The sequence below is a fragment of the Scophthalmus maximus genome, chromosome 10, assembly GCF_022379125.1.
Source record: "Scophthalmus maximus strain ysfricsl-2021 chromosome 10, ASM2237912v1, whole genome shotgun sequence".
Taxonomy (NCBI): domain Eukaryota; kingdom Metazoa; phylum Chordata; class Actinopteri; order Pleuronectiformes; family Scophthalmidae; genus Scophthalmus; species Scophthalmus maximus.
This window is the reverse complement of record NC_061524.1, coordinates 18,719,782-18,733,112: the sequence shown is the minus strand read 5'-3', so window position 1 is coordinate 18,733,112 and position 13,331 is coordinate 18,719,782. Positions and strand designations below refer to the sequence as shown.

Here is a 13,331-nt window from a genome sequence, read left to right as displayed (position 1 = left end):
TGTGCACAGGTAGGCAGCTCTCATCTGTCCCTGAGCAATGTTGATTTGATTTGCACTTATGTTTTTACAAATAATCAATGCTCCATTTTGACTAATACAGGGTCCTGTAACAATACACATCGTCAGAGAGGGGGAAAGGAGAGAAAGAAGGAAAGAAGTAAAAGGTATTCATGGGAATGCCATTAAGATAGATGCAAGGATGTAACAATGCTGCGTGGGTCAAAAATAGCTAAGAATCATACTTCTTGAAATCCCACAAAGAAACCCCACAAGGTAAACAGTGGTAAGTGTTTACCTTGTGAAATCCCACAAGGTAAACAGTGGTAAGTAATACAATTTACATTTTTTTAGCAAAATGTATTGAAAGAATCAAAAGTGTGTCCCTGTAAAGTAAATATCCCCTGTACGTGTTGTGTGAAGTAAAATCTTAATTTACAAAGTAACTGGTAGTTAAAGCTAAGTATACAGTAGCATAATATGAAAGTCATCAAGTCAAGTATAAGTGTAAATACGAAAACAAGGATTTTAACATACAATCCATCTATCTGAAGCCACTGACTGTGTGTGTCTGTGCGCGCAAGTGTGTGTGAGAGAGAGAGAGAGAGAGAGAAAGAGAGAGAGAGAGAGAGAGAGAGAAAGGCTGATTTGATGCTCCCCTCAGTCAGACTGTTATTTATTGCTATTAAATTGTTAATTTTCTTGGGTGCCCTGAGGACTTTGGTGTGTGTTAAGATGTGATGAAGATAGAGTTGTCAAGGGCTGGTGTGAATGCTTGATGTATGAAGAGAGCAATTTTGAGGGATCCATTAGGGATTTGTTCTGTTCCCTCATATGTATCCAATTTTGACTTAAAAATAAGTAAAATGATGATATGGCTTTTATTCAATTGGATGTTTGTGTATTGAGTATTTAATATATCCCATAGGTTCCATACAATGTATCAATGTGTACTGTATGTGTATTTTCATATTTTTCTCACTATATCTTTGTCTGTCTACATGTCTACACTCATGTGGCAGTTTCAATAATGTGAGGTAGAGGTTTTTACAGGTCAGTCAAGTTCTCTCACAGCAAAAACTTGTAGACCTCGCTTTGTCATTGGGCATTGTCATGTAGAGACAAGAAAGTGTTCTCTTCATTCCAGAAGACAGGGGTCTCCAGTTGCTTTAGTTATTCTACTAAATATATACAGTTGGGGAAAAAATAGGTACATTGAAGATCAAATGAATTTCCCCATTTCACACTCTCTCTGTATATTTAAGCAATAGCTCACGACAGGATGTGGTATAGGCTCATTATATCACATCCTTAACTGTGATATAATGAATGTGTTTATCACGGCCTGAAGTGAGTCGCTACTTACGTTGTTACTTCCTCACAGAGTGATATGGACCTGTGCAAACTGATTCGACGTCAGAGCCATCATATACTGTCACTATAACACGGCTATGAACCAATCAGATCGCTTGATTTGAGCTGACCGTTTTGTAACTAAATCCATTTGTTAATTCAGTTTCTGTGTGTGTATGCGGCTGTGTGCAAGCCTCACTTGTCTTCGCTCAAGTTTCCTCTCATTACGCCATCCTGACAGCTGCTGGAAGAGGCAGAGGAGCCACACTAATCATCTGACAGTAATAGCACTCTTTACCACCTCACGACACGAGAGAGGGAGAAAAGAGGGCAAACAAACTCAGATTACTGTCCGTCATGCGGAGGGAGGTTAATCATGTTTGGGCGCTCTTAGTAATCGTGTGCTCCTAAGTGTACTCACAAGCCAAGCAATTGGGTCAGTGGAGTTGTGTCCACAGGGGAGGAGATGACCATTAGTGTCAAGTGGGAAACACAATTTTTGTTCTCTGACTTGGAAAGTGCGAAGCTTGTTGAGTTTTAACAGTCTTGCTCCTGTTTTGGTATTTCCACTGTTATCCTCCTTCATTTTGGAACATTCATCCCACTTCATGTCAGATAACTGCAGGTTTTCTGCTAACCTGATGGAAAGGCAGAAACAAAGAGGCAGTTAAAGTGCTATTAGTTTTGATTGGTTAGTAATGGGCTTTTATTCATTGTCTAATTTATTGATCCATCGGTAATCAATTTTGGCTCATTCCCACCCATGAGCTGAATCTCAATCCATTCCCTGAAGTGTCTAAGTCAAGACGAAATTGACCCCAGCCCTTCACATACTTAATTCTGAGGAGAAGACCTGGTTCTTCTTTAATGTGGAGTTCTGTCACATTACAGAGGAGCGCACACATCAGTCACATGTATATGTTATGGCCCACTGGCTCCATAGGATGTCTGAGAGCCTGGTGCTGTGGCGAGACGGTCTGCTGTCCCCTGTCTGTTTGTTGGTTTGGGTCGCCCTCGAGTCGCTTCCTCTGGTCTTCTCACTGGGGTCCAGGGTTGCACTTTCTCATCCCTCTCAGGATCACATCCTTGATACCAACAGCTCCTCAATTATGCAGTGACACAGAGAGATCATGTGGCTCCTTGGACATGGACATGATAATATGGTGACACTGAGTGTACATTACACCAGTTCTCTGGGTCAAGGCTCTTGGTGCGTAGCCAATATCTTTAGAGGACAGTGCAGCCAATTAACCTTATTTGAATGTATCAGTTGGAAGGTGGTATTTATTGCCCTATAGATAGACATTAGTAATCATTTTGCTGACTTGAAAAATTTTGTTCAGTTCCGTTCAAAGAGTCAGAGAATATGTAAGTTCCCTGACCTGAGGAATCACATTGTTGAAATTATTTTAATGCTACACGCTGTATCAAGTAAGTACATTTTCTTCTCTCAAATTGTTGTTTTCACAGATTACACCTTTATTATATAGGGCATGGTATAAATTGCATGGGGCAAGTTCATTCAGGGCCAAATGTAAAGAACAAGACTAGAATCAGGTCAGCTATTGCCCCATTTCCAGTCTTTAGGCTAAATTAAGCTCCAGCTACTACACAGACATTAAAGTTTGAAGAGTAACTCTCTGCCAGAAAGAAAATATTTCCCAAATCAAATTTCCAAGTAATCCTTAAATATTTTTGCTGATGAGTTACATAAATTAATGGGGTAATTAATGAGATATGAAACAAACAAGCACCTCTTTTAACTACATTCTTGAATGGGACGCTCAGGTCACATTTAGATATTGTTAAGTGGCTTTGAATAGCTCCCTTGATTTTGCAGTTCCAAATGACCCGCGATAATCAGGTCATTAAAATGAGCCCATTCTCCACATCTGACACACTTCGACTCCCGCCTCATCTGAATAACAAATCAGCTCTGGAGGGCTTTCTCAAACAGAAGGGGGATGGGGGGACGGGGGGACTTTCTTTTTATTTTCAGGTTAACCTTAACTCTGTATTCGGGAGTAAAGATAGTAAGTAAGCTAGAGGGAGGGAAAAGGTCCTGTCAAAAGTGCCAGCGCCTGTGTGAAAGTACCCAGTTTTCTTAATTCATCCCTTAGGACTGGATAAGTCTATCAATCTGTTAAATTGGAAAGCCATTAGGTGCCCTGCTTTATGTGTTTCAAGCTGTTAACTAGAGGCTGATTGATTGTTGTTCCTTTGATGGGATATGCTGATCTAATCTCACTGTGTGCACGTTTGCAATAAATTACACAATTCATTTCCCCCATTTAGAGAGAGGGGGAGAGTTCACACCTCCAGGCATGTCTACGCTCTGCAGGCAAAAGAGCAGGGAACCTATTTTATGGTGCCATTTAGCCAGCAAGCTTTCAGCAATTCCAGCCTTCTTTCCAACTCCCTCCCTCAAACTCTGCCCCTCCAAAAAATCGAAGCATAATCAAGGTGTATGTTTAGAAAATTTATTGTTATAATTTCCCCCCATAATCTCTTTCATTTTCCTTCAGCTGCACTGACATAGATCATCATCTAAAAAAGAGAGAATGGATAGCAGTTTAAAATTTATCGGTCTTTGATTCTCAATTATATGTGTTTATGACTTCATCTGTCTTCAGTGACTTCAACCTTTTCCATTATGGTGGAATATTATTTGTACGGAATCCATTAAATTCACAAGGCAGGACTCTAATGGTCGGGCTGCAGCGATTTGCAGAGGGAAAAGTTTTGAAAGGCTGGCTTTAGGAAAAACGCGGCTGTTATGACACAAGAAATTGCTTTATTGATGGTCTGCTCTACTGCCTGCGCATTTGGCCATTTGTTACCCAGCCCATGTCTATATCTCAGGCTGACACTGATGAGAACTTTTTCTGTTGCCCTCTCCAGATTACTGAGGTGTAATGACACATCCAGGCAGGCTGAGTAAAAGCTGACGATCCAGGGCAGAGTTTTTAGAGGTACAGCAGGTGGATATTGAGGCTGGGTGCCTGAGGGACTCGGATGAAGCTGCTCATAATAGAGAAAAGGGGCTACATCGCTCCTATGACTGTTTCCGTCCAAACCATACAGAGGTCATCATCTCTGCTGAGAAACAATAAAGGAAGAGAATGAGTGATAAAATGTAGATAAAATTAGAGCAGGGGAGATAAAAGATTAGAATACATCTTCTCTGTGTCCATATCTACTGATAAGGTTCATGCTAAGTGACATGTTTTCAAATTATTTTAAAAAGTGATTGATTATACTCTATGGGAATATCACATCCTCGTGGAGAGCTGTCATCCTCATTTTAAGTACATTTTGTTTCCTGTTTACACAGTAAGTAATAAGATTCCCTCCAGTCAAGTGGCTGCAGAAGTGCTCCAACCTGAATGACATTGAGACCTTCGACTGGTTGGTGCAAGGGGCCGAGTAAAAGCTGGTCAGGCTGTAATTCAAGATTTGCCCAGCCACTTGCGATCAATACCTGCACAATCCCAATTAAAGTTTGCCGGGTCAGTGGACGGCCACCAATTCCTTTCCCATACTTAAATGCAATACTTAAATCCAAGCAGTCTAGATGTGGCCTTCATTGGTTTAATGCCTCGTCCCAAACTGGAGTGCCCACTTAAAAGTGCAAGAAGGACACAGGGCGGACAGGTTTCAGTGATAAATGCATCTGTCTGCTGTGCAACTGGATTCTGTGCACACTCTCTGCTTCAATTCCTCCTACCACTGGAAAACAATGTGTTCAGAAAGGTTACATACACGGATAGTGTTTTCATCAGCTGACATCTATTTTTACCTACATAAGCCTCGGCCATGTTGCACTGCTAGACTGTGTTTAGTCTGTCATAACAAACTATAGCAATACAGCACAATCGGATACATATTTTAATTCAAACTGACAAAAATCCATGTTTTTTCTCTTTTATTTCATTGATCACTTAATAGGTATAATGACTCTCAACCTGAGAAGTATTTTCACATCAGGCTGCATTATTCTTCTACTCCATTACATTTCAGAGGCAAATGTTATGTCTTAGTCCACCACATTTAACTGACAACCTTAGTTACAAGTTACTTTCCAGATGAAATAATAATCTTATCAAATACAACGTATTGTCGAAGATGAAACTTGGCAGGTATCATGTTTAATTTTTTCACATTAAGATTTCACATAGCACAATATTCATTTTTCATGTCTTATGATGTACTGTTATGAAATAATAATGCTATGTAAAACAGTACTCCATTGTGATCAACATGGCATAACACTCATGGGGACGATTTATAAGCATCGAGTACATTTTGCTCATAATATTTAATTTTACAAAACTATACATTTGTTATTCTTAAATATAATCATCAGCCCTAGAATAATCCACATCGGTCCGGCTCTACTTGTAGTACAGTATTTTTACTCCTATGTAAAGTATCTGATTATTCCTCCACCACAGATTACATTTACCTGACAGCATAGCTACAGATACTTCAAGATTAAAGACATTATTATCAGGTTATGACATGCAATGAATTTTTGTAGAGTCAACAACCAAAGAACACCAAATGTTAAAATTACAAATACCAACTACAGCAACAAAATGCTACTTATATATTGATAAAGCAGTCATAATATATGGTATCACAAACTGTACCTCACAGGCATTTTTTTTTCATTATGAGTACTATGATTCTTTGAGTAATAGAAATAGAAACTTTTACTGAAATAACTTTTTCAATGCAGGACCTTTGAGTATTTCCTCCACCAATGCCCAAAACTCCATCATCAACATCTCCGACCCTCCCGTTCTCCTTCCAGCTTTCTCCCTCTGAGCTTTCGCCTTTGCATCCATGTCTTTTATCACAATTTTGACCCACAGAAAGGAATTCTCACAAGATATCAAAACAAAAATCTATATTTAATGTGGGAGCAATTACAAAGTGAAGTTGGCTGCACAGGACCGTTGTCACCACAGCGCGTGTTTTTCATCAAATAGGTCATTAGACGATGATGGATGTAAACCTATAAAGTATATAAACTGGACCTTTTAACAAACCACGAGCAACACTATCATTTCTCTAATAGAACCTGCTGACCGTGTCATTCCCTCCTGCCATTTGTCATTTTTTCTTGTAAAATAATCAATATCTGGGCGCTTTGAAATAAATAATATAAAAGTCATAGTAACCTACCCGAGGAGCAACAAAATAGACTTATGGAGCATTCAGAAGGCTTAGTTGGCCTAGGGGCAATGTCTACTGCATGTTTCTGATCAATGCATAATATGAACTGTATTATAATTTTTTTTTACAGGTTCTTAGTTTGTTCATTTTCAGGGTTAGCATCTATTGTGCTCCCCAGTTGACCATCTTGGACTGCCATTATATCAGTAAAGGGATGTAGCTAAGGATTATTTGTGGCGTAAATATTACTGTGCTTTTCAACAATTGCAATTTGACTGTTGAAAACAGCCAGGCTAGTATGATAAATATCTACAACAGTTACTTTAATCCAAGGTTTAACATACAAGAAAGGAGACAAACGCTATCTGCACACTGAACAATTTTATTATTTATATTATTTATTTATAATTTATTTCAGCTCATCGCCATCAGCTTCCCTGTGTTTAATTTCCTGCATCCTCCACCTGAAACACCTTTTTTACTTTTGTATTTATATATTGTGACTTAAATTGACATATATATCCATATTTATATCTCTAATCGTAACCTCTCAAAGATTATTTCAGGAAGTCCAGCTCTTCTAAAAACCGTAGATCTTTGATCCAATCCCAACTGATGATTAGTTGCAGTTTATTCTGTGTGTTCAGTACTGTCGTGGCCCGTATAAATGATATAAATACTACATAAACAAAGGTGAAACTTCAACCGGCAAGTGCTTCAAATTATTTACTTGCCAGAAAGTAGGTCTGTTCCTTAATAGAGCTCGGGGCGCACAGTGCAGCACAAATAGTTTTTTAGATTCAGAACCTGCAGTTTTTAAAGCGTTTGCCATATTCTCTTTTGTGATATTCACAAATGTTGCACTTACGATCTTTGGATTTTGTATGAATGGATGTTCCCATCCAAAGATACACATGTTGCTCCTGAGTCTTGGCATGCCTTGAACATATCTGTTCAAGAAAAGGTAGTAATAACATCACAGCGGCAGGATACCTCAACATTAGCAGCTTACTAAATGAACAACTTGTGGTTATTGCGTGAAAATGCTGGTGCATGTAGGGGATAAAAAGTAACCGGTACAATCTTAACCTTGTCATTGAAATTCATAATTATAGCTCCATATCACATGGCTAATGACTGTATTCAGGACTGAGGATGATGATGATTATGATGAGGATGATGATTCATTACTGAAATGAATACATCTCAGTTAAGTCACACATGTGATCAAACTGTTACAGATATGCTGCATGAGTTGGGGTGTCACTCAACATGTTGTCCCCTTGGAGGACAATATTCAGATTTACATGAATTCCTTAATCTCAACCATAACAACATGTCTGCCACACACTCTCACCTTTACCTAGCCACACACACACGCATGCACACACACGCACACACACACACACACACACACACACACACACACACAAACGAATACAAACAAACACGCACAAAAACACGCACACACACACACACACACACACACACAAACAAACACACAGTTGCATTTCACCCACATGGCCCACAGAGGACGCTGCCTCTCCGTTCTTCCTCCTATACACCAGCCTCCAACCAATGGGCTGCTTTCTTTTTTAAACAGGTAAATTAATATCAATGAGTGAATATACATAGCACATTTACAAAGAGTGCAATCTGAGGGATGAATTAACCAAATCGATTAGGGAGGAATAAACGACCGTGCGACCCGCCGACATCGTGGAGGTGCCCCTCGCTGAGAATCAATGAATTAGATATATGAATCTAATCGCCCGTTGGCGACACGTGGAGTAGCTGCAACTTGATCTCAGGCCTTTTACATACTGTTTCTGAGATATTTTAAGACTGACTTTTTAACCATTCGACTGCTGACATGGTGACCCTCTGATTTTACATTTTGTTTGGTCATGTCGGGATGGGAATTTTAACACAAGAGAGGAGGGGTGTTGGTTCAAAACAAAAACAAAAAAAGCACATGATTCTGAAATGTTTCCTCTATTTAAATTGGTATGACTGTTATTTTGAACCAGTCGACGTTATGTGCTGCTGGATTCTAGCTCGTGATCTCACAAACGCGCATGGGTGTATTTGATTTGAGGTAATTTGCTCTTTAATCATCGTAAACGGACTAGGATTATTTAAAAGCATCACAAGTAGGCCTCAGATGATCCGAGCCAGCTATAGGTCCACAGATTATATAATAGACGATGTTTTTAGTCGTATGAAAAGCACATCTTTTTGTGAAATTAGAAATGAAACTCAGTCTATCGTCTCCTAAAATCTATTCAGAAATAGATGATATTTTACATCTGCAGCCTGAATTAAAAATATATATATACGTCACTGAATAAAACAACAACTCTGGATTATGAGTAACCTCATGTTGTGTTATGTTAGTGGTGTGTTGAGGCGCTCATCCCAGACCTTCCCTTTTTGGTTCTAACAGCCCTCTGTTCATTTGCTGCCTAATTGGACTATATGAGACCAATAACAGGCGAGCGCACCGCGGCCACGCGCAACGGAGAGGGAGGATGCTCTCTCTCTCTCTCCCCCCTCGCCGTCTCTCCCTTAATCCCATTTGCCATTGTACATGCCCAATCGCCAATACTTTCCGCATTTAACTTGGATGACATTTTTATTTCATCATTAGCATCAGACGCCAGACTGACTGACACGGTGGACACTGTTTTGACGGAAGAGCCCGGAATGAGACAGCTCCACGTTTACCTGTTTTATTTATTTATTTTTTACTTTTCAAATACCTTTCTAGAAGGAGTCGTGTTTTGACGCGCCATTGAGTGCCAATCGAGTTTCCGCGTTAGAAAGTATTCACAAGAAAAAGAAGAAAACACAGGGACTCCTCGCAGACCGGATATCGACCGTCTCTAGAAGTCAGCGTTGTCTTTTTCTTTTTCCTTTTCAAATCCCCGTTCCCGTGCTCCTCTGCGCTCAGACCACAACTACAGCGATGCCAGAGACAACGCCAGAAACTTGCGCTCCGGCCAAGGACTCGCCTTTCTTCATCAAGAACCTGCTGAACTGTGACAGCAAACCGTCCAAGCCCAAGCCCGCGCTGGCTGCCGCCAGGGCGGCCCTGGAAGGAGGATTTTCCCTTTCTCAGGTCGGGGACTTGCACTTCCCACGCTTTGACCTGCCCGCACAGAGGTTCAGTCTACCGGCTCACTACTTGGAGCGCACCTCGGCGTGGTGGTACCCCTACACCCTCGGCGCATCCGCGCACCTACACAGAACCGACGGTAAGGCTACAGGCGGCAATGTGTCACCAATGAGCAAGCACAATTTTAACCTTTGATTTCCAATTCGATGTTTTTTCTTCTTCTGTTAGTCATTAAACAGACAGGGGAGACTTCGTTTACTTCGCATATTTATCAAAATTAACAATAAAAACATAGGACCTGTCGTGGCCATGTCCTAATACGTGTGACGATTTGTTATTCCTCCTTCAACAACGTCCTCGATTAAAAAAAAGTGTATTTTGTGCATTTTTGGTGATAAGAATAGTCTTTACCACAGGGTCCATATAGTCATGTGACGCCATGTCCTCTATGAAGGCCTATTTTGTTATGCCACGACGAGGGATAATAGATCAATAAAGTGACACGCTGTGCATAAAATGAAGCAGACATCATGAAATCATCGGATGTGGGTGACGATGCGGAGCGTGCTTTTGATTTGTCTATTGGCGCTCACTATGAACATCTTACCCCTGAGGCTTGGTCACTGACAGCCCGGTCCCGTGATTTATTCATGGGGGATTTGAAACACGCTGGTATGAGTGGCACTATTATTCATGCAAAGAAACAAAGGAATTTGTGAAAGTTGGTTTTTTTTGTTCGGAGAGTGATTGTAAACCCATGATTTGCTCAAAGCGGAAGAAGTAAAAGCGGGCCAATAGATTATGAATATTTTACTTATTTTGTCTATTAAAGGGCTATTTTTAGTAGAACAAAAATAGAAGCATAATTTGACCATATTTTGAACATGGCGATGTCATTAACGTCTCTCACTAAAGGCTCTATTTTTACGTAGTAAGTCAGATTTTCTGGCACAACTTATAGCCATTTAAGTTTTTCCAAACCTCAATGTGCAGTATAGCTACCAACAGAGTGCAGCCTAATAAATGCTATACACATGGAGCATCAGTCGTCAGTGTTAATGACCACGTCACACTGTGTCCCCATTTCAGTCACCGGGAAACCAGGAGCCAGAGACTCCTCTCCAACCTCGGGCACGGACAGGGACTCCCCGGACCTGGTGCTCAAATCCGAGCCCGACGCCAAAGACGACGACGAGGACGACGAGCACAACAACAGCAAAAGCGGCGACGAGATCATCCTGGAGGAGAGCGAAACGGAAGAGGCCAAAAAAGACGAGCTGGAGGAGTGGAAGAAGAGGGACGACGACAAGAAGCCGTGCCGCAAGAAGAAGACGCGCACGGTTTTCTCCCGGAGCCAGGTGTTTCAGCTGGAGTCCACCTTCGACATGAAGCGCTACCTGAGCAGCTCGGAGAGGGCAGGCCTGGCCGCGTCCCTCCACCTGACGGAGACGCAGGTGAAGATCTGGTTCCAGAACCGGAGGAACAAGTGGAAAAGGCAGCTGGCGGCGGAGCTGGAGGCCGCCAACCTGAGCCACGCCGCGGCGCAGAGGATAGTCCGCGTGCCCATCCTCTATCACGAGAACTCGTCCTCGGAGGGCGGAGGCGCCGCTGCCAACGTGCCCGTGAGCCAACCGCTGCTTACCTTCCCGCACCCCGGCGTCTACTACTCTCATCCCATCGTCACATCCGTGCCACTGCTCAGACCGGTTTGAAGCAAGCTCCAATTTGCAGCACAGTTCCAACATCCAGTAAAAAAACAAACTTTTTGTACAAATGACATATTTAAAAGAACGATAACCCCCTCCCAAAAAAAAACAACCCAACTGACATTGTCAAGCCTACGTGGACCTATTTTGGTAGATATAGATTACGTCATTTTTCATAAGGGTGCCGTTTACAAGTGATTTGAACATTCAAATCTCATGTTTATATTATTATTATTATTATTATTATTATTATTATTATTATTATTATTATTATTATATGAAATGGGGATCCACCTGCTCAAACCATGCACCATGTTTACAAAATATACCGGCGCTGGCCTGCTAATCAAGCAACACACGTGTATGATTTTTGTTCACATTTCCAGAACTGATAACTCGATGAAGTGCAATACACTGACGGTGTGCTGTGAATGAATGAATCCACTGAACAGGGGGAGAACGTTGTGTTTTGCCATCTGTTCTCGGTGGAACACATTGCGACGCTGGGTTGTAATATTTCCCTTTCGTTTTTGTTTTTTTGCTGTTTGAAGCGTTTGACGGGGACAATCAAGACACTGTAAAATGCCCACGTAGCTCTATGTTTAGTTGTAGTGATTCTCACTCCACCATGGACACGTCCTTCAAGCACAAGTGTGAGCTCCAGTGTCTGCTTGATCTACTCTGTGGTTTTGAACAGGAGCGCAAAAATGTCGACTTGTACAGTCGCGGTGTCGTCGATTTTTGCTGTACAAAATATGTAAATGTATATATTTAATGAGGCGCTGCGGGAGAAGAGCTGCCACCTGCGGCTTCTCTGTTGTACAGTTAAAACAAAAACGTTTTTGATATTGTATTGCTGAACCATCTTGTGAAATAAATGGAAAATACATATTCCTTACATTTCAAGACATTTTTGTACGACTTGCTTCTGTGGTGCCAGTGTTGGTGGATTATAAATTCTCCTGAGAAAAGGGTAAACAGGGCTATTGTTTTTATTTAACATTCTGAACCTTTCAAACCCAATAAGGGTAAATATTACTAAAGATAGTGATGAGACAGATTAATGCTTAATCTGATTATAGATACACAAAGAGAGAGACACGGAAAGAGCGAGACACACTTGCATTGGCAGGTGGCTTTGAAAACGTCGTTTTACATAAAAAGTGGCTCGGTCAATTAGATGCGTAATTGCCACCATCTTGCCAAAATTATAGGTAATGTATTCAGAGGAGGACATTACCCTCTGAGAATGAGCTGCTGTCTTTAAACATGTGCCCCCCACCCAACCCCCCCTCTGTCTCTCTCTCGCGCGCGCCTGCGTGTGAGAGGTGACCCAAGGAAAATGTCATCACCGTATACTTGTTTGTATTGCAGTTAGCTGTCAATGTTACTGTCAATTCATTTTATTTCATTCCTATTTGATTTTATTTATTTAACCACATTTGCTAAATACTTTTTTTAAACACTACTTTTTAAAGGAAACACCTGTACAAGGAACATCCCTTTACATTATACAGAAGAATATATATATACACACACACACACATCCACAGCCTGTGTTCTTTTGTGGCCTAGATGAATGGATCATCATGGAGCTGGTACTTTGTAACACACACGATCCTACAGGTGTCACTGGTCACTTTCTGCGATTACAACTCACTGAAGACGTGCATTCGTTTAAATTTCATTTGATTCAATAATACATTTTAAAAAAAATATTCTAATAAAAAAATAGGATGACATATTCCTGTTTGTTTTCCTGCAAATATATCCGCTTTAATATTTCTCCTGAATAAGGAAGCACCCATCACCAACTTGATTCAAGATTTCGCGTGGTTTGAAAAAATCCCTAGAAACAAATAAAAGTGCATTTAAGACTTATCACACATGCGCCCCATCCCATCATCCCATCATTTTGAGGTATTTCTTTTTGATAGGATCCAGGCCGAGACATCATGTTGAGAATTAACCTGAGC

The 13,331-nt window shown here is 40.9% G+C and overlaps 1 protein-coding gene across 1 annotated transcript; it reads left to right on the top strand.

Moving 5' to 3' along the window:
- The first annotated feature begins 9,077 nt into the window (after positions 1-9,077).
- hmx3a (H6 family homeobox 3a) lies at positions 9,078-12,295 on the top strand. The gene is made up of 2 exons (XM_035607003.2): positions 9,078-9,788; positions 10,739-12,295. The coding sequence occupies exons 1-2, from the start codon at positions 9,500-9,502 to the stop codon at positions 11,359-11,361; spliced, it is 912 nt and encodes a 303-aa protein (XP_035462896.1). The 5' UTR covers positions 9,078-9,499; the 3' UTR covers positions 11,362-12,295.
- The last annotated feature ends 1,036 nt before the right edge of the window (positions 12,296-13,331 follow it).

What these genes read in the sequence shown, in the direction of transcription:
- hmx3a (XM_035607003.2), top strand. Translation starts at nt 9,500, where the DNA reads ATGCCAGAGACAACGCCAGAAACTTGCGCTCCGGCCAAGGACTCGCCT. An exon ending in GCACCTACACAGAACCGACG is followed by an intron (nt 9,789 to 10,738) that starts GTAAGGCTACAG and finishes TCCCCATTTCAG; the next exon opens with TCACCGGGAAACCAGGAGCC.